Source organism: Pinus tabuliformis, chromosome 1_1 (genome assembly GCF_031772625.1).
Source record: "Pinus tabuliformis cultivar Carrire ecotype Pingquan chromosome 1_1, CPIR1, whole genome shotgun sequence".
In the NCBI taxonomy this organism is placed as follows: domain Eukaryota; kingdom Viridiplantae; phylum Streptophyta; class Pinopsida; order Pinales; family Pinaceae; genus Pinus; species Pinus tabuliformis.
The window spans coordinates 787,837,122-787,863,054 of NC_142297.1; the positions used below are offsets into that span (position 1 = coordinate 787,837,122).

Genomic DNA, 25,933 nt, shown 5'->3' on the forward strand with positions numbered 1-25,933 from the left:
CAAAAGCAACGGATTTTTGCTGTACAACATTGTTGTATCATTTGTATGGCTGTCATATGCATGGTTTTATTTGTATGGTTATAAGTAACTATTTCGTATGATTGTGTTGAATTGTGCATTGCTCGGAAATGACTCTTTCTTGGCTGCTTATGTATGTATAAGACTTTCCCTTTTTAAGCTAAAATGAATTGCAAAATAGAATGATTTTTTTAAACATATAATAATTTTTTTTTTCCTTCCAAAAAGAGAATTCCTTTTAAAAAATTGCTTGTTCGAAAATATTTTGAACTACTTCTCAAATGTTCACATCGAGCAAACCTATGTGGAAGTTCTTGTCCATGCTATATTTCTCAATAACAAGTATGTGATTACATGAGTGGGCAAACACTCCTAATGAAAATATTCTTCCCTTCCTTTATTTACATTAAATGCTAGGAGGGCTAACAATCCAAACAGGACCTAGTCCACTACAAAAGAGAGGCCCACATATGGAGTGGTCTAGCGCTAGGACGCACATGCCAAGCTCCAAGGCACACATGCCCAACAAGCAAGGCTTCAAGCATGAATACTTTTTGTGCAAGGTCTAGTGTTTCTCCTCCAAAGGCCTTCAAAGCTCTAATAATGCCTCTTAAGCCATGTGTATCTATGGGTCCGCCACTTCTATGTGATCTATCCAAATCAAAGTGTTATTAAGTCAAGTATAAGCTTCCATGCAAGCAATACGTGTCCTCATGCCATTTAGGACTTGTTGACCCCTCCTTAGGTGTCAACTACCCTATAAGCAGAGTACAATTCAGAGCAGTCAATATTTCAAAATTCATCATCATCATTGCAACTTTTGGTTTTCAGTTGTTAGCCAAATTTTGCAGCCCTGTGGGCCATGATGTAAAAATGATTCTAGTATGTCTATAAATCCATGTAACACACATAGGTAAGCCTATGATTTTTACCAAAGAGTTTCACTCTAGGGAGTTTTTTTCTCTGCTAATTATTTGTGTTTTTCAACTGCAAATGATTAGTAGAATTTTTCTTCCAAATATACCTAAAAGGTAGAGTGGGGTTTGATGGTAAGATCTTAAGTGGGTCTTAGTGTATCGAGTCTATTTAAATTATCATACTAGATCATGTATAAAGTGTCGTAGAATTTGGTTGTCTAGAGTCATTATTTTTATTTTCTGCCAAAAAGTAGCAAAATAATTACGTAGAAATTATTAAAAAATTAAAATGAGAGAAAATAAAATTCTCTCCAAGTGGAAAAATAATTAAAAAGGGAATGTGCACTTTCCAAAAAAAGGATCAAATTGGAAGTTGAGAAAAGTTTGATTTCCAAGGCAGAAAAACCCCACAAAAATTTTGTTCGACTAGAAAGAAACTAATTTCTTAGGTGAAATTGAATTTTTGGTTCAGGTAGTCATTTTGAATGAAGAAATTTTGAGAAAAATTATTTTGAAGATATTCTAGTGGTCCAAAGCCACCCTGATTCAACAAATGGTCCATCTAGCTTATCAATCAAGGAAAACAAATTCTCTTCTAGGTCTGTGCAGTGTTATCAAGGGATCAATTTTTTTTTGGAAGGATGAAGCCACGAATCAAGAAAACTAGTCATTTTTTCTAGTGTTGCGAAAATTGAGATTTTTGATGCATGACGATTTAATCAACGATTTTTTCCAAAATGAAAAAATCGCGATAAAATTGTAAAAATCGCCGAGATTTTTTCCAAAATGAAAAAATCGTGATAAAAACCGTAAAAATCACCAAATTCGTAAAAATAGTAAAAAATCGTGGATTGTTTAGATAATTTAAAAATTGAAAAAAAATGGATTTTTAAATATTTTTTTTAATGTTGCCGATGTTTTGCTGATTTTATCGATTTTTAGGATTTTTTTTCTTCATTTTTTGGACCCTTGCTGATTTTATCCTAATCTTGATTTCCGCAACATTGGTTTTTTCCACTTGGAGGGGTTTAATCCTCTCATTTTCTATCTAAGGAAGCTCTAAACTCTTCATTTTATCATGAAAAATCTTGAGCTCTTGGCTATGTGAAGCTTTGCTACTTTTGTAATATTTTTTTGAACAATAAAGTAAAAGCCTTCGGGGCAAAGCTATGGTGTTATTCTCTAGTTATATGGTAATATCTTTCTGATCTGTTGTGCTTAATGTTCTACTGATGTTTTAATTTTGTTATTTCCATTAGCTCTTGAAGATTCATTGGTGTACAATTATTTTGCATCATTGTTTAGATCTGGAGAAACACTGTAGGTAGAGTAGATCTATTGGTTTTTGGTTAAACCCTTAGACTCCTCTATCACTGTGCCATCCAAATTTGTGTGGATCTAACAAATAATTTTCAAGTGTTTAGATAGTCTTCGGCAAAATCACATAACCAATCTTTTGTCGACGCGTTTCGAACCAACCAGTGTGGTTCATCGTCAGGACAAGTTGAAGAACCAATCTGGCCTAGCTTGCTTAAATAGAGGTGCAGAGACTCCAGGGTTAATAATACCAACGGCTAATTTTGACCAATGACCCTAGTCAAAATAGTTAAATTAATATTTACCTATTTTTTATATAGTTTTTGTAACTTTTTATAAAGGCGTTAATTAAAATAAATAATAAATAAATCTAATATTAATTAATTATTAAGAGAGTTCTAGATAGTACCTTATCTAATAATCTAATGGTTATATCGCATTTATTTATACTTGATATTATTCTAATATATTTATACAAAGTAAAAAACCCTGTTAGGTATGGTAATAATGGTTATAAAATATATTATTTCTATCTATTATTTACATATAAAGGTTTATTCCAAAATTAATTTTTTAGTAAGTTATATATGTTTATTAAATGATCTACTGAATAATATATAATTCCAAATAAATTGTTAACTCTTAATTCTTCCTAGAATTTAGCTCCTTATGGTAAAAATCATAAATTAGGGTTATTAAAGACCAAACCAATATATCGTAAATATCTATAAGACCCAATGGTTAAATACTCAATATTTTAAGTTTAAATATACTCACATTAATACTATTAATATAATAATATACCCATAAACCTACCTTAATAATCCATATTTAATTTTGATGATAAATATTATGATATTAAATGTTAATACTATTAATATATCATAATGATATTAAATATTAATACTATGATGATAATACTATTAATATATCATAATATACCCATAAACCTACCTTAATAATCCATATTTAATTTTGATGATAAAAATTTAATATTATGATATTAAATATTAATACTATTAATATATCTTAATGATATTAAATATTAATACTATGATGATAATACTACTAATATATCATCATATACCCATAAACCCACTTCAAAGATCTATATTTAAGTTTGATGATAAATATTTCAATAAAATTAATTAATAGACATAAGCTAAAGGCCAATTCAATTCTAGGAAAATAATAGAAATAATAATGAAATAAGGAAAATCAAAATTTTTATCAAAAAACCGCCCAAAAGAATGAAAAAACAGGTTAAGGTTAATTCACAAGGAAGCCCGAATGACTTAAATACACCAAAATAATAGGATAAACATGCCAAAAGAGAAACAAGGAGGACAGAAACCTAGAGACATAACACAAAGGAGAATGAGGAGGCTAGGAAGACAGGGCTGGGACCCAACAACGGCTAATCTTCCAGCCATCATCCCTATTAAGATTGTTCGGCCTTTTCTCAATCTCCAGGGCCTCTCTAAATTTGCGATGGTGAAACTGCGGAATTTTGGCAATGACTTGAGCCTCCTCTATGCATACATGATGCATAGTCTTCCCTGCATGCTCAGCCAGGGCCGAGGACTTGGTCCTACCATGTCTTAAGTCAGCCGAATGCTCGCTGATCCGCTGATTGATAGAACGACCAGTTTCACCAATATAGGGGGTCCCACAGGAACAAGGAATGATATAGACGCCCTTCATGCTCTTAGGGTCAACCGGGTCTTTTACAGATCTGAGGGAGCCACGGATAGTATTGAGAGGTCTAAAAGTTGCGGATACATCATACCTCCTTAGAATCCTCGCAATCCTATCTGTGGTCCCTTGGATGTAAGGAAGGTTCACACCTAGAACATGATCCTTAGGAACCTTTCGGATTGAAGGCTCCTTCCTGGCCTTGAGGAAGGCTTTTTGACCGAGGTGCCTCTTGTAACCATTCTTCTCAAAGACATCAAGGAGGTGAGCCTTCTCAGTTTCCAGGCTCTCCTTATCAGAAATTCTCACAGCACGGGTGGCAAGAGTGCTAAGAACTCCTAACTTCTGAGCGGGGAAATGATGTGACGAGGCATGCAAGTATTGCTCAGTATGCGTCTTCTTTCTAAACACCTGATGAGAAAAGGAACCATCCACCTTCTTCGAGATGAGGACATCCAAGAACGGAAGACAACCATTCTCTTCCTTCTCCATCGTGAATTTAATGGAGGCGGATTGGTTATTGAGGTGACCAAAGAAACGATCCAGCTCGTCAGGACCGTGAGACCAGACAACACCAGTATCATCGACGAATCTTTTCCAAAGCTTTGGTAAGAGACGAGAGGAGGCCAAAGCCTTAGACTCAAAATCCTCCATGAAGAGATTAGCGACCACAGGGGACAAGGGGGAGCCCATGGCAACCCCACAAGTCTGCTCATAGAATTCTCCTTCGAAGCTGAAAAAGGTAGAGGTCAGGCAAAGCTCAACCAACTTAGCCGTATCCGGGTCGGTCAGCTTATTAATAACCGCCATGGCCTCATTGATAGGAATGCAAGTATAAAGAGAGACCACGTCAAAACTAACCAAAATGTCCTCGGGCTCAAGATTAACCCTCTTAAGATCCTCGATAAAAGAAGCTGAGTCTTTGACAAAGGACTCAGTTTGCCCAACCAAGGGTCTTAACTTAGCGGCGAGGAATTTGGCCAGGAGGTAAGTCGGACCACCGATGGTATTGACAATGGGTCTCAGGGGGACCCCATCCTTACGAATTTTGGGAAGACCATAAATCCTAGGAGTGATGGGGTTTCCCTCAATAAGTTTCTGGGCTAGAGGAATCGTGGAATTGCACGACTTGATCGCAAGAGCGACCGCCCTGGAAACCTTCTTGAGGGGATTCTTCGAAAGCTTCTTATAACTACCACTATTACAAAGATGGTCCAGCATCTTATCCCTGTAATCCTTTCTATCCAAGATAACAACAGCCCCACCCTTATCAGCTTTTAAGACCACGACATCACGATTCTGGTTCAAGCTCTTAAGAGCTTCAAACTCCGCCTTGCTGATATTGCTCCGGGGAGGCTTAGCCCTCCTCAGGGTGACGGCACAATCTTGCCTAATCGTGTCTTTAATCTTATCAGGAAGGTTCTTGATGCCATACTCAATATCGCAGATGATGTCTTCAACTGGGATTTTTCGAGGCGCTAGGGCAAAATAAGACCCTTCCCTAAGAGATCAAAAACCGCGGGTGGAAAGGAAGAGCTTGACAAATTCACCACTTGATTGCCTCGAGAGAGGGATCTTGAATCTATCACCGGTGAACTCTTAATACCAGCCTTACAATTAATGGGATCAACCCCCTTTAATACTTTAGAATGTCGACCATTATTATCATTATGATTATCGAAATCACTGTTACTTTTAAATAGATCATCTATATTATTATCATTGTAATTGTTACCTTTATATAAACTATCTATATAATTATCACTACAATTGTTATTACTAATAATAGACCGACCAATATTATTATCACACACCTTAATACGTTCACTATTAGAATTATCAATATGATTATCGATATCATTGCTATTTTTATATAGATCATGTATATTATTATCATTACAGTTGTTATCTTTATATAAACCCTCTATATAATCCTCATTACAATTTATATTACTAATAATAGGCGGACCCATATTATTATTATTACCAACCTTAACACGTTCACCATTGGAATTATGGATATGATTATCGATATCATTACTATTTTTATATAGATCATGTATATTATTATCATTACAGTTGTTATCTTTATATAAACCCTCTATATAATCCTTATTACAATCTTTATTACTAATACTAAGCGGACCCATATTATTAAAATTACCAACCTTAACACGTTATTAGTAATAACAATTGTAGTGATAATTATATAGATAGTTTATATAAAGGTAACAATTATAATGATAATAATATAGATGATCTATTTAAAAGTAACATTGATATCGATAATCATAATGATAATAATGGTCGGCATTCTAAAGTATTAAAGGGGGTTGGTCCCATTAATTGTAAGGCTGGTATTAAGAGTTCGTCGGTGATAAATTCAAGATCCCTCTCTCGAGGCAATCAGGTGGTGAATTTGTCAAGCTCTTCCTTTCCACCCGCGGTTTTTGATCTCTTAGGGAAGGGTCTTAATTTTGCCCTAGCGCCTCGAAAAATCCCAGTTGAAGACATCATCTGCGATATTGAGTATGGCATCAAGAACCTTCCTGATAAGATTAAAGACACGATTAGGCAGGATTGTGCCGTCACCCTGAGGAGGGCTAAGCCTCCCCGGAGCAATATCAGCAAGGCTGAGTTTGAAGCTCTTAAGAGCTTGAACCAGAATCGTGATGTCGTGGTCTTAAAAGCTGATAAGGGTGGGGCTGCTGTTATCTTGGATAGAAAGGATTACAGGGATAAGATGCTGGACCATCTTTGTAATAGTGGTAGTTATAAGAAGCTTTCGAAGAATCCCCTCAAGAAGGTTTCCAGAGCGGTCGCTCTTGCGATCAAGTCGTGCAATTCCACGATTCCTCTAGCCCAGAAACTTATTGAGGGAAACCCCATCACTCCTAGGATTTATGGTCTTCCCAAAATTCATAAGGATGGGGTCCCCCTGAGACCCATTGTCAATACCATCGGTGGTCCGACTTACCTCCTGGCCAAATTCCTCGCCGCTAAGTTAAGACCCTTGGTTGGGCAAACTGAGTCCTTTGTCAAAGACTCAGCTTCTTTTATCGAGGATCTTAAGAGGGTTAATCTTGAGCCCGAGGACATTTTGGTTAGTTTCGACGTGGTCTCTCTTTATACTTGCATTCCTATCAATGAGGCCATGGCGGTTATTAATAAGCTGACCGACCCTGATACGGCTAAGTTGGTTGAGCTTTGCCTGACCTCTACCTTTTTCAGCTTCGAAGGAGAATTCTATGAGCAGACTTGTGGGGTTGCCATGGGCTCCCCCTTGTCCCCTGTGGTCGCTAATCTCTTCATGGAGGATTTTGAGTCTAAGGCTTTGGCCTCCTCTCGTCTCTTACCAAAGCTTTGGAAAAGATTCGTCGATGATACTGGTGTTGTCTGGTCTCACGGTCCTGACGAGCTGGATCGTTTCTTTTGTCACCTCAATAACCAATCCGCCTCCATTAAATTCACGATGGAGAAGGAAGAGAATGGTTGTCTTCCGTTCTTGGATGTCCTCATCTCGAAGAAGGTGGATGGTTCCTTTTCTCATCAGGTGTTTAGAAAGAAGACGCATACTGAGCAATACTTGCATGCCTCGTCACATCATTTCCCCGCTCAGAAGTTAGGAGTTCTTAGCACTCTTGCCACCCGTGCTGTGAGAATTTCTGATAAGGAGAGCCTGGAAACTGAGAAGGCTCACCTCCTTGATGTCTTTGAGAAGAATGGTTACAAGAGGCACCTCGGTCAAAAAGCCTTCCTCAAGGCCAGGAAGGAGCCTTCAATCCGAAAGGTTCCTAAGGATCATGTTCTAGGTGTGAACCTTCCTTACATCCAAGGGACCACAGATAGGATTGCGAGGATTCTAAGGAGGTATGATGTATCCGCAACTTTTAGACCTCTCAATACTATCCGTGGCTCCCTCAGATCTGTAAAAGACCCGGTTGACCCTAAGAGCATGAAGGGTGTCTATATCATTCCTTGTTCCTGTGGGACCCCCTATATTGGTGAAACTGGTCGTTCTATCAATCAGCGGATCAGCGAGCATTCGGCTGACTTAAGACATGGTAGGACCAAGTCCTCGGCCCTGGCTGAGCATGCAGGGAAGACTATGCATCATGTATGCATAGAGGAGGCTCAAGTCATTGCCAAAATTCCGCAGTTTCACCATCGCAAATTTAGAGAGGCCCTGGAGATTGAGAAAAGGCCGAACAATCTTAATAGGGATGATGGCTGGAAGATTAGCCGTTGCTGGGTCCCAGCCCTGTCTTCCTAGCCTCCTCATTCTCCTTTGTGTTATGTCTCTAGGTTTCTGTCCTCCTTGTTTCTCTTTTGACTTGTTTATCCTATTATTTTGGTGTATTTAAGTCATTCGGGCTTCCTTGTGAATTAACCTTAACCTGTTTTTTCATTCTTTTGGGCGGTTTTTTGATAAAAAATTTTGATTTTCCTTATTTCATTATTATTTCTATTATTTTCCTAGAATTGAATTGGCCTTTAGCTTATGTCTATTAATTAATTTTATTGAAATATTTATCATCAAACTTAAATATAGATCTTTAAAGTGGGTTTATGGGTATATGATGATATATTAGTAGTATTATCATCATAGTATTAATTTTTAATATCATTAAGATATATTAATAGTATTAATATTTAATATCATAATATTAAATTTTTATCATCAAAATTAAATATGGATTATTAAGGTAGGTTTATGGGTATATTATGATATATTAATAGTATTATCATCATAGTATTAATATTTAATATCATTATGATATATTAATAGTATTAACATTTAATATCATAATATTTATCATCAAAATTAAATATGGATTATTAAGGTAGGTTTATGGGTATATTATTATATTAATAGTATTAATGTGAGTATATTTAAACTTAAAATATTGAGTATTTAACCATTGGGTCTTATAGATATTTACGATATATTGGTTTGGTCTTTAATAACCCTAATTTATGATTTTTACCATAAGGAGCTAAATTCTAGGAAGAATTAAGAGTTAACAATTTATTTGGAATTATATATTATTCAGTAGATCATTTAATAAGCATATATAACTTACTAAAAAAAAATTAATTTTGGAATAAACCTTTATACAAGGTTTTTTACTTTGTATAAATATATTAGAATAATATCAAGTATAAATAAATGCGATATAACCATTAGATTATTAGATAAGGTACTATCTAGAACTCTCTTAATAATTAATTAATATTAGATTTATTTATAATTAATTTTAATTAACGCCTTTATAAAAAGTTACAAAAACTATATAAAAAATAGGTAAATATTAATTTAACTATTTTGACTAGGGTCATTGGTCAAAAATTAGCCGTTGGTATTATTAACCCTGGAGTCTCTGCACCTCTATTTAAGCAAGCTAGGCCAGATTGGTTCTTCAACTTGTCCTGACGATGAACCACACTGGTTGGTTCGAAACGCGTCGACAAAAGATTGGTTATGTGATTTTGCCGAAGACTATCTAAACAATGTTATGGATCACAGAAGTCTAAATTCCTTAATTTTCAAGTGTGTTGAAAATAATATTGTTGATAAGATCTTGGATACTTGGGACATCCTCTATTGAATTAATGAACTATTCATTGCATAGAAGCTGAAGAAACCATATTGGGTCATTTGAAGACTTATCATTTGAAATAAAAAAAAGTGGTTTCCTCTCCATTTTCTCTAGATCAAAATTTATCTATCTTTAAAATCTTTCAAAAATTATTTTAGAGCTTTTAAATGAATAGATCTTCTTCTGAAGAGCTTTTATTTATAAATTTGTAAATAGATCTCGTATATATATTTTCTTCTAACCTTTTATATAATTTATATTTGTTTTGTATATATTCGTTGTTTTCTTGATTTTTCTTTGTAGAGCTTGTTGACCACTGGAGTGGCACCTGATGATTATATGAAGACTGCATGTCCAAGGATGATCCAGAGGACACTTGTACCATCAAATATCATCAGTCAACATAGTTTTTTAACTCTACTTCTATCTTCTCATCATCGTTCTTGTACCAAGGTTTCACACCCTGCGGGGAATTGTAATAAGTGATGCTAGTAATGATGAGTTTTTGAGTCTATAACAGGCCTAGGATGTTGGGACTCGATCAACAAATGAGTACACCTTGGAGTGTTTTCTTTATCTGGTTAATTATCTCTTCTTTTTTAGAGATGAATAATTTTCTGGGTTTTTTTCACTCACGTTTTACACCAAAGCCGGGGAGACGGTTTGAAGGCTGAGCCCCTAACACATCTTAGTGTTTAGAGTCAATGTATAGTACCATACTAGATCACACAAAATTTTTTGTGGAATTTGGTTAAGTCTAGGTATTCATTTTTAAATCTTTTAGATTTTCCGCACTGTGGAAATTGCTAATAAAATTGTATTTGTAATGTAATAAGTTATGTCTAGAGAAGTTGTATGGGGTATGAGTAATGAAATTTTCACTTCTCACCCTCAACTTTCTACTATGACACATTTTGATGGGTTAAAAATGTGTTTTGAACCCTTAAAACCCACTTTTCCTAGGTTTAATGGGAAATCTGACAATTAATTAAGCCACAAATTAAATAAATGGAGAAAAATAAATATCCACACATGCTAAATGTTGTGGAAAGGAGGTAGAAAACTATGGGGGAGTTAAAGTGAAGTTCTAAGGTGATGTGAATGCCTAAAATCAAGGAAAGGACGTGCTCAAATAAAATCGAATTTCTGGCATTAAAGGAGAAAGCCGCTTACTTGGAAATTCGAATTTGTGAAGTTAATGCACATTTGAGAGGATTTGGGAGAATATTTGGTGGAAAGTTTTGTGGGAAATTGCCCCCACATGGGTTACCAACAATATACACTTGACATTCTATCATAAAATTCAAATTTGACACATAAGGGAAGAAGAAAATGATGTCCACTTGTCAAAATTCGGTTTTTACACTTGGCATTGGAGCTTCATTCAACAAATTCGAATTTTTCTTTGGGATTGTCACCTCATGTCACTTGTCTAATCACTGTTACATTGGGATTGGCTCCAATGCCATTTGTCATTGTCATTCTTCATTGGGATTTGCTCCCAACTCTCTATATAATAGAGCCATGGGCTCTCATATTGTATCATGTATTAAGCTATTGGGTTTGAAGAAACTCTGCCATTTTGTACTTGCATACTTTCTTAATAGAAATAAAGACTTTGGGGCTATTTGGCTGGTGTTCTCTTGGCGTTATGAGGTGGTGTCCTTTGATACTACTACTATTGTGTTTAATTTCTTTCGCATGTTGAAGTAATATTAGTTTGTGTTTTCCATCTTGCTTGGATTGATGTCTGCAAGCTATATTGCACATATCATTGATTTAGAGTAGTGTTCTAGGGATAAGCTTGCCAATTCATTTTAGAAGGAATGCTTGGTTTATCTTATTCATTATATTGCTCTAATCTTGTGCAAAGTAATACGTGTTCAAGTGTGTGGGAAAGATCTTTTGTAGTGTGTGCAAAAATCCATCGGGAAGTGGGAGAAATCTTAATTAAATCAACTCACTCCTAGAATCACAACGATCCAAGACTTAGCCATTTTTTCGCTCCAAGTTTTCCATCCAACGAAGAGCAAAATGGAGTTTTCTTAGTCTATAGCTACTTGGTCATCCATTTAAATTCAAAAATATTTCTTTGATTCTATTTCTTTCAAAGTTATATCTCCTATTAAAGAGTCATTTCTAAAGCTAGGCAAGTATGGGGTTCAGTCCCTTACTTGAGCTAGTACTTTGTAAATTAAATTCTAAGTTTAGTTTTGGTTTCTTTTTCGTAATTTCACACTGACAATTGGTATTTTTTTTTGTGTTTTGTAGCCCATAGGCTTGAGCATTGGGCAGCAAGGAGCTTGAGGAGAAAATTTGGAAAACTACTCACTCGTGTGTATGCCGGACCCCCTCACGCTATCCAAAGATTGATTTCTAGGGAGGCCATAAGCACTTGGGAGAGAGTTGCAAACTCATCGAGGCCGTGGGCCTTTAGAGCCTTGTGAATCTCTTTTGGAGTGTTTTTTCCATCTCCAATTTTGTTGTTGCTATATATTTTGGGGAGAGAGTCTAGCTTTGTTAGAGTCCCATCTTTGTAAAGATCTCTCTCGTATTGTGGGCTGCCCTCTTAGAGGCATTTTTACCCGCTTTAAGCACTAATAAAAGTTAAAATATTTTGTTGGAGGGAGCTTGGGATTTTTCCCATGGCACCCCCCTTCCTCATTTAGAGGAAGGATTCTTGTGGGTGGCCTAATCTTGCTTTTAGTTTGTTTTTAGCTTTTTAGCTTTTAATTTCATATTATGCATGCTTCAAATGAACACGTTTCACTCCACCTCTATTGACTCCTAATTGTGATATCCAAACATTTGTGTGAAGATGAGGTTGGGCGAAGATGAGGTTTGAGGACTAGAGTTCAATTGTAACTTTGCCTTAGCACTAATTAATGAAATAAACCAAGAATTCATTCCATGATATTTGCTTTGTTTGCAAAGTTCTTAAATTTCTTGCTATCTTGATGGTTTAAAGTCTCACATGCAAATCTTATTTCAAGAGGCGCTTTGGATGCAAGCATTGTAATTCCTTTAAATTTTGCAACAAGTTTTATTTTTCTTGTATTTGGAAATTGACTCATCTTGTGGTTTAATTATTGTCAGAAATGGTTGATTTCACTTTCAAGTACTATTGTTTTGCGTTGCAAACTTAATTGCATGTTGTCATCTTGGTCTAACATTTGAGTTATTTTTGTATCCTTTTGAGCAAGATAGTTTCCATGCTTTGATTTGTAGACTTATTCATCTTGAAAGCATTTATAATATCTTGTGCTAACAATTTATTGTTTCACTTTTCAGGATTATTTTGGCTTTTCATTTGAAAGCATTTCACTTCATTCTAAGCAAATACAATTTCATTTTTTAAAGAGCAATACTTTGAAGGCACTGGTTGTTTATGTATTTCATGCTTATCTTATGTATTTATGGTTATTGCTCATATCAATTTTGCTTATAAATCTTAAAGAAATAATCTATTTAACTCTAACAATTCTCCTAGAAACTCACATCTTTTTAACTTAACTTTTCATTAGGGACCACCCCCCTTAGCTAACCTAGGAGATAGCTTAGACAGAGAGAGTTGGGATTAGTGTGACAACCCCTTCTCTTGGTTCCCTGCCACCAACCACACCTTGTGGGGTTGAAGGCTTTTCTCATTGACTTGTAGGCAGGTGTAGGCGACAGGGTCAACAGATCTGAAGAAGGGCATCAATTTTGGCTTGGATCTATTTGTATATATTTTTGCAGGCTTGATCCCATCGAAATTTTGAAGAAAATCGTTTTATGAAGCCAAGATCATCCTCCTAGCTTAGACGACTAAGGTTTTTGAGGGTAGTGAACTTTTTTAAGGAAGTCATCTAGCCTTTTCTGGTGGCCGCAAGGATTTTGGAGGCATGTTTGCCATCCAAATTGAATTTTTCCAAGGGACCTCACTCTACAATATTTTGCAAATTTCTTGAAGGGGTTTCGGCTTGGAGTTTTGGCCATTTTGCTTTTCGGATCCCATCCTTGGGTAGTCGCTAGCCTTGAGTGCTTGCTTTGGCACCTTGTGAGGGTTTATTTCAACAATTTGTGGCTCATATAATTTTTGAGGCCTTTTTCTTGAGGATCGAAGGCATTCTAGTCCTCTATCTCTAGGCCGCAAGCCTTTAGGGCTTTTATTTTGCATTTAAATTTTGTTGTGCTAACCCTTGCGATTTTGCAAGAGTTTCAATGAATTTTTGGAAGGTTTCACCATATGTTCTTGGCATAAAAATCGATTTTCAAAGGCTTGTTATCACTTGCAATTTTTTTTAGGAAGCCACATATTTTTAGGCTTTGACTAGTGCGAAGGGCTTATTGGTGTGAGTAAACCGAATTTGTTTTTTGAAGTAAATTAAGCCTTGATCTCAAAGAAAATCACCATAAAATTTTTGATAAAATTTTAATAAAAATTTAATTAAATGTTTGGGCTAGCCCTAAGGACTTGGAGGCTTCCTTCCACCTAGGCCGTCACTGGTGTCTATTCTTGTTGAAGGTCGAGTTTCCTTAGAGGGTTGGATCAACTTGATTGAAGTGTTTGGAATCATAATTGATAGTTGGTTTGGTTCATCTTCTTATCTTGAGGTGGTTATTTTGTGAAGTTCTTCAATCATTGTAATTCTCCTTGTGTTGAAGATTCCTTTTCCTTTGTCAAAAGGATTTCTTCCCTTGTAATGTAGTAATAAATATCTTCTTCTTGAGGGAGCTTGGGATCTGAATCCCATGGTATCTCGCCTCCTTATTTAAGGGAGGGATTCTCTTTCTCATTGTCTTTCTCTTAGTCCTTAGATCTAACTTGCTAACTCATCTCTCTTGCATAGCTAGTTTAGATATCATTTCTAAGTTGCATTCATTGACTATTTGATATATTGCATTTGGAATTGTTCTTTCCTTGGTTTTAGTTGTAAGATACAGATTTAAAGTAGTCTCTTTATAATCTTGTTAGCAATCTCATTTGCCATCATTCACATATGATTTCATTAAAAACTTTACTTATTTTCAGTATTTAATATAATAAAGCATCTTTAAAAGCATTCCTTGAAAAAGGCATTGTGAGATATTGCTCTAACATCTATTCTAATTGTATCTCCCTTGTTTCATCGGGTAATCTTAAGAATTGCTTCATTTGAATCGTAAGCTAATAATCTTGTGTTCGTAAGTGATTGTTATAAATCTTGGTTATACATTTTATATTGAAGCATCTCGTTATAATTGAATCTCATTGAAGCATTTGCATTTGCATCTTAGATCTAGATTGCATCCTAAAATTTACCTCTGAGCATAATATTTGGTTGACAGAAAGATAGGACAACCTTCTTCACCATTTAGTTTGATAAGCTTGATGGTTAAACAATAGTTAAAACAGGTGACCTTGCAACTCTCTTGTGGCCAAGTCCCTTGTAGGAACAAAGTCACTTGGGTTGCTAGAAGTAATGTGTAGATATTGTTAATGAGGCCATAGCCTCCTTCCCCAACCCTTCTTTCAACAACCTTGTTCCAAGACTTGTTTCAAAATAATTGAGGAGAAGGCCTTCACCTTAGGCATATAATTAAAGTAACCAAGACATGAGATAAGCTGATATCTTGCAAGCTTAGATGGTGATCCTAACCCTTGCAATATGAGATAAGCTCATATGAGTGATGTAACCCTTATATAATATATTGCAAGCTTAGCTCATATTGCAAGGGTTAGATCACCATCAAATCATATGTAGTATGATGCCCCTTTCTGGTGCAAACGTGGGAAATAGCATATCAATGACGGTACTAACATCATCAAACACATTTGCTCCCAACTGATCTTTAGCAAATATGACATCATTAAGTTATGTCACTTCGGGAAATCCCATAGAGGCAACATTAGTCATTCCACATAAGCAACATCGTAAGAGAAGGGGACATAACAAAGTGATAACCCCATCTAATCATCAAGTGTGTTCCCCATCAAACGTCAAACAGGCGGGCCATGTAGAACAACCCTTCCTAGTGTGACACCAAATAATATCATATCATCATGCAGAAGTTACTAAGAAAGCCCAATTATATTGAAACGTATATCTCCCAATACCATTATCATCGAACACCTTGTGGCGCTAGAACCATCATTTATATCCAAGATAAGCATATCAACCATTGGATAAGGAGAGAGCATGCTCCACAATCATCAATATGCGAACGAGGGGTGATCGACAAGGTAAACAGATGTGAGAATGGCACCAAGCAACAAGCACATTCATCCAAGCAAGGAGAAGTGAAGCTCCTCCAACCAAAGACCACCATCTAGTGATATGATGCCATGCAGGGAAGGGGATCCATGATAATGAATCCCTAAAAGTCTATACAATGCTCCAGGAGTACTATCAGCAAATCTCAATCCTCATGCTGGAAATCACAATGTGGAACTTCATACAATATGAGGTGTAATAATCCCCATAAAGTAATATTTTTTTTTTGTGATCATCGTTTTATTGTATTCAAATTTTAAATAATAACAGTTGAATTATGTAACAAGTTTCCTAGCCTACATTAGTTTTTATTTCTTGTTTTTTGGACTGTTTGATCAAAATCAATTACTTTGGCTTCTATTTCTGGTTCCTCCATATATTGTCATCAATCATGGTAAGTTACTTTGTGAAGGTATAATTGTATTTGCTCAGATTTTAAGGTTTTAAATTTAAAATTGTTTTTTCTGTTAGTGTGGTCCTAGTTTTAGCATGTTACAAAAATGGCATACTCAGTATTTTAAAACCTTGTGATAATTATGCTAACTAGGATGCCAATGTTGTTGCATATTAAATTGTTTATAGAAAAATCTAGAGGAAAAGAGGTCACGCAAAGCAGAACTGGAAATGAATGTTGAGTCTGCCATGGAGTCTTTCCAAAAGTGGAATTCTACAGTTGAAGCTTACACAAAGGTATATATATTTTAAAACTCAGACACTGCTTTGGTTTTTGTTTTGTTCAAAATAACTTTTCAACATTGTGGCAAAGCTATGAGGCATCATACACTAGCTGATTGTTGTTGTTACGCTTCTATTGTATTACAGCATGGTTTTAATGATTTCTTGTTCAGAAAAGCTTCTTATCAAAAACAAAAAGATGACGACTATGTAGGAATTTCTTGTTAAGAAGAGCCTTTTATCAAAAACAGAAAGATGCTGACTATGAAGGAAATCATCTTTTTGTTCTTCAACCTAATTTTGTTCATTACAATGAGAATGAGATGCGAGTCTCAAATAGTTTTCACTTGTTTGGTTCACAATGGTTCTTTGATGTTATGTCTACATTTGGAATTATTCTGTTGAGGCTTCATAACTGAATCTGTGTTGTCATGTCAGGTACATAAGAAGGTGACAAAGAGTTTGGCCCTAGTGCAAGCTCTGCAGGAGCAGGTATACTAATTTTACTTTGATGTTCACAGGCTATGCTTAAGGGATCCAGTTGAATGCACAGTACTGATGTTTTCCCTTTATCATCTTTTTCCAGTTGAATTCATGCAAAACAGTAGAGAAAGATGTCAAGGCACTCAAGGCAAAATTCAAAGACGCAGAGAAAGAAGACTGGGCTTTTGAAGCAAAAAGGGTTGAACTTCAAGTAAAAGGTTCTGGTTCAATGTTCTTGTCCTCCTGTGCAATTCTGAATTCTACTCACTCATAAAATTTGACTGGCTTAATTTTGTCACAACTTATCTAATATTTTGTTGGGGTTGATTACATCTTTTCTGCAGTCGAGCAATTGGAAAAGTCAAAAAAAAATTTAGAGGCAGAAAAAGAGGTAAAATGCACAGAAGCAGAAAAGGAGCTAGATGCCTTGAATACACAGATTGCTCCTAGACTGCGGGAACTAGAACGTGCAGAGCAAAGATTGTCAGAAAAATTTTCAGAGGTAATTGAGTTTAGGCAGACTATTCATTCTTTATTTAACCAGATGCTTTTGTTCAAATATTATTTAATTAACACACATGAACATTTGGTTGACAGGTAGAATATATCCAAAAGAGAAGGATACCAGAAGTTTCAGCCAGCAAAGAAGCATTGTTGGATAGATTGGTTAACAAACAGTTGGAATTGATAGAAAAGGTTTCTTCTCTTAATGCTTCAACATGCATGATTTTGTTATTTTGTTTGGGATTGTGACATTCTAAATTCTCTCATAGCCCAAGTGTGACATCATTTCCATCCCATTTTCTAGTTAATAACATGCTACTGGATAACACTGACTGTTATACTAACGAAATCCAAAATTCTCCCAGTTGCTTCTCCATAGCCAAAGCTGCTGAGGATATGATTAAATTACATTTTAATTTACTCGCAATCAATATTTTTTGAAACCACATTTACTGATTTACATTTTCTGCTATTTGAACATTTAGACAGTTGCTCTTGGTGAAATTTTTATTTTTTATTTTTTTATTTTTTTCCTTCTCCAAAGAAAAAATCGAACTTTTTATAAACAGAATAAAAAGTTACATAGCATATGCCGGAGCATTCTGTTTGCTGTATGATTGAGAATCATAAAGCTCTGCAAGAAGAGGCTGCCCTTCCTGTCCAAAACTAAGAGAGATAGGAATCCCTGAGAAACGTGAGCCTCCTCATAATGAGGAAAACAGCTCCCGTCCCCAGAACCGTCAAAAAGAACACAGTTATCATATATTGCATATCCATGACAAGATCAGAAACGAGCATCTATTTCCCGGGTCTCCTCTTCCGAGGAAAACAACCCAAACAGAAAATAGATGCACAAGTCATACAGAAGACGAGAAACAGTTTTACAAAAAACACCATATCAGCTGTTAACAAAAAACGACTTTGACAAGCCTGCAAAGTCTCAAGAAAGCTTTTGGTGATTTTGTTGGTTCCTGTTGGGTATTATCTTATGAAAGTATTTATGTATGACTTCCATTCCTTGAAATGTAATCCTTTATGAATCATGACACATTGAACGTGTTAAAGTAAATATTAGCATATAAATGTCAATTAGATAGTAGATTTGGGCATTAATAAAGTCAATATGACTTTAGTTCATTTTATGGTTTAATGCCTTATTTCACTTTATTATGTTTCCCTATCTATCCCACATTCATAAAGTGGAGTGACTTGACTTGCTTTTAATCTTATATAAGAAAGTTTTCACTTTCTCAATATCAAATACAAGATGGAGAACACTTTCGAGTTGTCTTGGTTTCTTTATGTGCTTGATTTTCATGATATGGTATTAGAGACCATTTAGAGCCATGAAGTCTGTGAGAGCATGAAGACCTAGGGACTGCTGTTGGTAGTGACAGATCGAGGGATCGCTAGTGTAGCACAACAAAGAACCAAAAGGGCATCATTGAAACTAGGTATTGTTTCACAATTTTCAAAGCAAGGTCAATTTAAAAAAATCATCTACCATACATTTGAAATATTTGAAAAATTTGCATGAAACATTGAACAAGGGCAGAGCCTCTTTCTTGAAAAACATGTTTTCAATGATAATGGATGTGCATGCAACCCTCCAGGAGCATTTGCTCAAGATCAAGGATATCCAAGAGTAGTTGGCCATTGGTTAAAAGAGGGAGGAGGAAGACATGTATGTTGTTGTCTAAGATTTACACCTAGATGTGGGAAAGGTTTCCAACCCCACAAGGTATAGTCTTTATCGTGCAACACTAAGAGTAGGATCTCTATTCCCTACTCACTCCGTTTAAGCTCTCTCCTAGGCAAGCTAAGGGGGTTAGTCCCTAAAGAATGAAAAACTAAAGGAAAGCTTGTTGAAACAACAAGTCTAGGAGATCTAAGGCAAGGCAATTACTTCTCTTGATAACTTGAATTAAGATTAATTGGCAAGTATAATTATTAGTGAGAAATGCAAGCGTTAAATATAGATTCAATGACAATAAGATAAGAATGAAAGACTAGTGCTTTAATAACAATGCTCAAATGTAAATATAACACTTAAAACAATAAAGAAGTGAGACTTCAAGTCACAAGATAGATAATGTTGCATGTTACCGCTCAATCTAGCAAGTGCCTTAGGAGTGGTTCCTAAGGGACAACTACTACACTAGACCAAATGGCAACAACGGGACAAGGACTCATTGTCACCTTAGGCGATGCCCCCTGCTCTTTATGGAATTTCACCAATGGGAGGAGTCCCGATATGGAGGAAATCACTTGAATGATAGGATCAATGGCAAGGTATAACATGATTTCCTAGGCCCATTCAAAGGAGAGGCTCAATTAATGGTTCAAATACCTAAAGAAAAGCTAAAAGACTCCGCAAGAAAGACCCATGAAGGATGACTTCAAGCTTAGGAATATTCAAAAATGATGAATGCCTAATATCAAAACTTCCAAAATCCCTCACTTGTGATTGATGTGTTTATACCATAGTTTTAAAATTAGGCTGGTTTGAATCGAATCAACTTGGTTGACTGAGCCATACCTTTGCTCGAATTGACTAGGTCAATTATCCAGTTCGGCGACTGGTTCGTTACCGAACCGGTTGAGTTGGTCACCGATTCAATCGGTTCGGTAATGGATTGGTTGGATCGACCAAGCTCGACTTGAACTCTTAGGTCTCGACGGCGGGAAAGAAAGGTGAGCTGGGCGGACTTGAAATCATTTTTTATTCGTTTAAACTATTTCCTAGCCCGTCTAGCATTCTCCCACGCCATAAAGGTGACCCAACCCCCTCATATTTCCTCACAGCTATCTCATTGCATTTATGTGAGCATTTGTGAGGAGTTTGTGAGCAGTTGGGGTTGGTTTTTGGAGTAACATTGAGGATGTTCTTGGGTGATCTTTGGAGCAACATTGAGAAGCTGGTTTTGGAGCAACATTGGTTATGTGTTTTTGTTATGATCTCTATATATTACATGCATTGGACAATGCACTTGGTGCCACTTTGATATAATAGATATATGTATGAGCATGCTTTAATCAAATGTTATCTTCTCTCTATTATTCTAGTGCTTTGAGTTTGGAAACATGAATGAAAATCTTTAAAAATATGATTTTTCACTAAAATTAAATATTTAATGTACTTTTTACAAAGATCGAGTCATTGGAATAAACTAGTCCGAGTCGATATCGAGTTGGAGTCCGAGTTGGAGTTGACCCTCGGCCTGTTCCGAGTCCGAGTTCAAGTTTTAAAACTATGGACTTTATACTAGGGTTCAAAGTGAGGCAAGGATGTCTCATTCAATGGAAAAATTCAATTAAAGTGTGAGCTTTGGGAGAAGCTAGGGTGACTTTGCATGAAAAACTCCTTGAGAGATACTATAAGAGAGCAAGGGTTGAGAAATATAATGTGGTAAAGGCTCATCCAATGATCACCTATAGTTAAGAGAAAAGGTTTTGAATGATGAACTACAAAGTGCAAACCTTCAAGAAATCCCCAAGTCAAATAAGCTTCAAGGGTTCCCTCTTGGTGTGATAGCTAGGGCATCAATTTATTTGAAATTCCACTGTCGGAATTCATTCCAAACTAGAGGATTCCTAGAGGAGACATAAATGAAGAAACTTGTTTGGACAAAATCCTAAAATTCCCCCTCCCTAAAATTTTGCACCAAACCGTAGAAAATCTCTTTATCCTTAGGGGACGAAGAAAAGAGGAAGAAAAGAGGTGAAAGAATGATATTTCATTAAGTTAATGTGATCACCAAGGATCTAGGACCAGTGCCTAGCTATTGGGAAGATTGGAGTCAAAATGATTAAGATTTAGGAACTTCACTCTTCAAGGAGGCCTAAAGAAGCAACTACACTCTTTGTGGATGTAGCTTCAGAACAACTTTAGACTTTTATACTTCGATATGCAATATTTGATGGAGTTTCAAGGTAAAAGGTGCACAACCTACCCCTAGGAAAATTCGTTCTTCTTGCCAAGATGAATAACATATGCAACGAGCCAAGATTACAAGTGTTTCATAAATTCACATTAATTTTTAGGGCACAAGTAAAATCATGACATAACATTCCATACATTAGACATGAAGCATTATGAAATTCGCGTGAAAAGAGCACATACATGACAAAAAGATTATACCCATCCATAAACTTGCCAAACAGAAGCTCCAAGAGAGATAGTGAAAATATTCCACACATCAATATGCATTTAATCATCCAAATTGTTCCACAAATTGCAGGTCCGGAATCTTTAGAAAGATATATCCCAAATCCAAGTGATGATGAATGAGAGAGAATGCCCCTCTTCTATTTATACAATCCTCTAAGGGATTCAAATAACATATTTTAACAATAGCTTTGGTGGCAAGCCCACCAAATAGCTCCATAATAAGACAAACTAGCCTCCCAAGAGGGCCCAAATGATAGATAGATAGCTAGAAGGGTTGTTGGAAGACCAAATGAAGTCCCTCATGTGCCAAAATGTGTAGGCCCCTTGATCTCCAAGCAAATGACTTGTGGTGCTCCAAGTGGTTGTGGGGGCACAATGAACATCCTCATGGGTCTCCAACTGAAACGAACAAGCCTGTGCTCCATCTGTAAGGGCTAGAACAATGTTGCTAGCCTTCCCTTGTCTCCTTAGGTGAGACAAAACCCCATTTGGGCCCTAGATCAACTGCCAAGTGTGTGGTGCAAGTGTGGAGCCGGTTGGTCAAGGTGGTCCAGGTGCATCATCATCATCGAATAAGTGGGACACAAGCAAGTGATAAATGGTGAATAGGATCCCATGGTGTTGCTATCTACTCTCTGTTGTAGTGGAGGCCCATGGCTCTCAATGCTCACCCAATAAATGCCATTAAGACCCTTTGGAGGGCTTGGATTCATATAGGGAGACCAAACCCAAAGATGAAGACCCATCCCCAATCTTATATAAGATCCAATGTGTCTCGTTTCCCTCCAGTACAATAATTCATTAGTGCAATTGAAAAAATAAGCTTACAAATCATGGAACCAAGTGGGCACTTCATAGTGGCATGCCCTTTCGTAATGGGCTTTAGAATGTACATGTGTGCCCAGGTTCAAGAGGGAGGTTAAGCAAGGACCCTATTAGGTGTTTTTAACTTTTAAGGGAGTGACAGGTCCATGGTCCATCTGTCAGATGGCGTGTGTCATGTGAAATAGTGATGGAATGGAGTGGGGTAACAGGGAAGGCTCCAAGCCACATGCCATGGTTCAAGGGTAGCTATAGTGAGGGAAGTCCACACTTGGGTGTATGGATGTGGGAGGGAGCAATTGTGGTACATGACTTACCTCGAATTTTGTTTTTCCACCCTTCTTCATATGCCTTTTGCCTTTCATTGATTTTTCTTTTATTTTATTGCTCGGGGCTTTAGGGAATGAGAGCATGATGTGAATGATATATCTGTGGATACCCCTTTAAGGTCTGACAGTTCATCACGCACCAGGGGTTGGGATAATCATGAGGTCTTTAATGATGCAGGGGGCTCATGTAAGGGGGCCTAGGAACTAGGGTGATGGCCATAATGGTAGGGGTAGAGCTCATGTTTGGCTTTTGCCCACATGCTAAATTTTTATGTCTCGACCATCTTTTGCATTTAATAGTACATTTCTTGTTGTAAGTGGCCAAATTATTCTTTTAACTTTCTTTTAAGCTGCATCAGCCTTTAGGGTATCGTTTCCGGCCCAACCTAAAGTGTGGACAAGGGGAGGAGGAGGCTAACTCCTTGTGGACTCAATGGTCAAATGTGGACTTGGATGGGAAATATGTGAAAAGGGGTTATAATGAGTGGAGGGGAGTGATGTATGTGATGTCAGGAAGTGGGACCACACAACCAAAATCGAGTTTCCCATGTAGTGCTACTCCTAAAGCTAGTAGCCATCCAATGGGACTAGTATACAAGGTTAACCACCATGTTGGACAAGGGGACAAGAGTACAAACCAAACCCATTCTTTTCTCGAAATCCCCCCACTAATCCATGCCCAGAAGTGCCCATGATAAGTAAGCAAAAATACCCAACTACATAATGAAGGCCATACCTTCGGGGTTGGAAGGCCCACTTTCAAACATATGATGATGACATATAGGTGAGGGTGCATAATGGCTGGCTTAGGCGGCGGAGACGATGGCACATCGAGCTATTTGGTCGCTGCAAGGGGTTGTTGGCTGCCAATTGAAGATAATCTAGGAGAAAAATTTCTCCTACAGGTGTCACCCACTAGTGGTTGGTAACATCGCAAGACAAGGTTATTACAATAGGTCAAGAGATTAAAAGCAATTAGTGATACAAGGAAGAAGAAATAAGCTTGCAAGCGAAGTAAAACTTGTAGTCCAAATAAAGATGATATTTCAAGAGACAACAAGGTTGAAATTGACAAGTATAATAACGTAAAGCTTTCAAGTATTAGGACGAGCTCACAATTCCAACTACAATAACCAAATGAAATGCAAAATGATGATGTTAGATGAGCGAATGCAAGATCTATCTATGTGAGATGCAAGATCTTGGTTAATTTTAATTATATGCCTAAACTAAGGGGAAAGTCTTCTCCTCAATTATCAAAGCTTGTCCTAAAACAAGGTTGGTGGGAGAAGTGCTAGGGAAGGAGGCTAAGGCCTCGTTAATGATGCCTACCCATGGCTTCTAGCAACCCAAGTGGCTCTGTTCCTACATGCGGTTCGACCACAAGAGAACTGCAAGGTCATTCGTTTAAATTGTTGTTTAAGGGTCAAGCTTCTCAAATTGAATAATGAAGAAGGTGATCCTAACTTTCTATTAAGCGTGGAGGTAAGTTTTAAGGATGCAAATTTATATCTAGGATGCAAATGCAATTGCTTTAATGAGATTCAATTATAACAATATGCTTCACTATAGGACATGTTAAATCAAGCTTACAATAATGATTCAAAGAAGCAACTTTTAAGCTTACTCAATGAAACAATAGGAATGCAAGAATTGGCAATTAGATATTAATGTTATGAAACAATAACTCAAAATGGCTTTAGTTAATAGTGCTTATTAAGATTTTCTTCACTTATATTATCATGATAGCTTGAAACGAGTGAGAATTATATGATACAATTACAAGTAAGTGATGGAAAATGAGATTGCTAACAAGAAGATATTAGAAAGACTATTTCAAATCTAGAATGCAAAAGATCAAATAGCCAAGAAGAGATCACAAAGAAAATATGCAACTCAAGAGATTAGATCCAACAAGGATGACAATGAAGCTTCAATTAATCAAATGAGAGTAATGGAAGAGGTTAGTATGCACAATAAGCTAAGCGATGATGATGAGAGATCCTCCCTTTTAAATAAGGTGGGGGATAGTAGGGGATTGAATCCCAATCTCCCTTCAAAAGTAAGATCACTTTTATTATTATTATTACAATGAATAAGAAACGCTTTAGACAGTGAGAAAAGGTTCTTCCAACCTTGATGAGATTACAAAGCTGATTAGAACCTTAAAACAACCAATTCCTCGTCAAGCTTCAATATATCAAAGAAGAGGCTACATGTCAATTGATGATGAAACTTTAATGTCAAAAGACTTGCTCCAAGCCTCTAAAATCCATGACCTTGATGAATATAACTCTCAAGGCTCACGACCTTGCAAAGAGAAAGGATAGAGTTTTTTTATTTTATTTTATTTTTATTTTTATTTTTCTATAATATTTTATAGTAAAATTTATATAATAAATTTGCATAATTTTTAAGCCTTTAAACTCTTAAATTCTTTTTTTTGTTACCCGATAGACCTTCAAGTGAGTATACTTCAAATCAGAGAGGGTTTGCGACCCTTCTTTAAGCCCTCGGGTAAGAGAAAGAGGTCTCCAAAACCTTGCAACTCTCCTCCAAAAGTAGTCTAAAAAATTAACCTTTCGAAGGCTAACTTCTAGCCCAAAAATTTGATGGAAAACCCAAGGGTTAGTCACTTGATACAAAGAGCAAAATATAAAGTCCTTAAAGGCTTGTGGCTAGGTGAAATAAGCCAAAATAGGCTTGCGGCTAGCTAAAAAATGATCAATAAAATTGTGTAAGCCTCAAAATTAAAGAATTAAAAGTGAATTTGAAAGAGGCTAGAGAGGCAAGGATTGCAACATTGAATACAGAGGGTATAAATGCCAGACAACCCTCCAAAAAATGATTCGTTGGACTAAAACCATAGTTGTCTAGGCTTGGTGAGGGCTTAGCCTTCAAACAATCGATTTCTCCTTGATCTTTGAGATGAATCAACCTGCAAAACAAAATCAATGAAAAACCCTTGTCCTCTCTTCAGATCTGCAAAGCACAAAGAACCCCAAATCGATATATACAAGATGAATAAAATATATACAAGGGTTAGGAAAAATATATACAAGAATCTATTTACAAATTTACAAGGGCTATTTCAAGGAATAGATTTCCTTGATTAAAAAATAATGACTCTCAATAGCAAGATCTATTTAGTTAAAGCACAAATATA

The 25,933-nt window shown here is 36.3% G+C and overlaps 1 protein-coding gene across 1 annotated transcript in view; it reads left to right on the forward strand.

Moving 5' to 3' along the window:
- LOC149216357 (kinetochore protein NUF2 homolog) overlaps positions 1-25,933 on the forward strand; it is a 114,809-nt gene that overhangs the window by 59,350 nt on the left and 29,526 nt on the right. Inside the window, exons 6-10 of the mRNA XM_089391193.1 lie at positions 16,366-16,473; positions 16,897-16,950; positions 17,045-17,159; positions 17,286-17,443; positions 17,539-17,637. Coding sequence (XP_089247319.1) covers positions 16,366-16,473; positions 16,897-16,950; positions 17,045-17,159; positions 17,286-17,443; positions 17,539-17,637 — 534 coding nt within the window. The remainder of the gene's footprint in view (positions 1-16,365; positions 16,474-16,896; positions 16,951-17,044; positions 17,160-17,285; positions 17,444-17,538; positions 17,638-25,933) is intronic.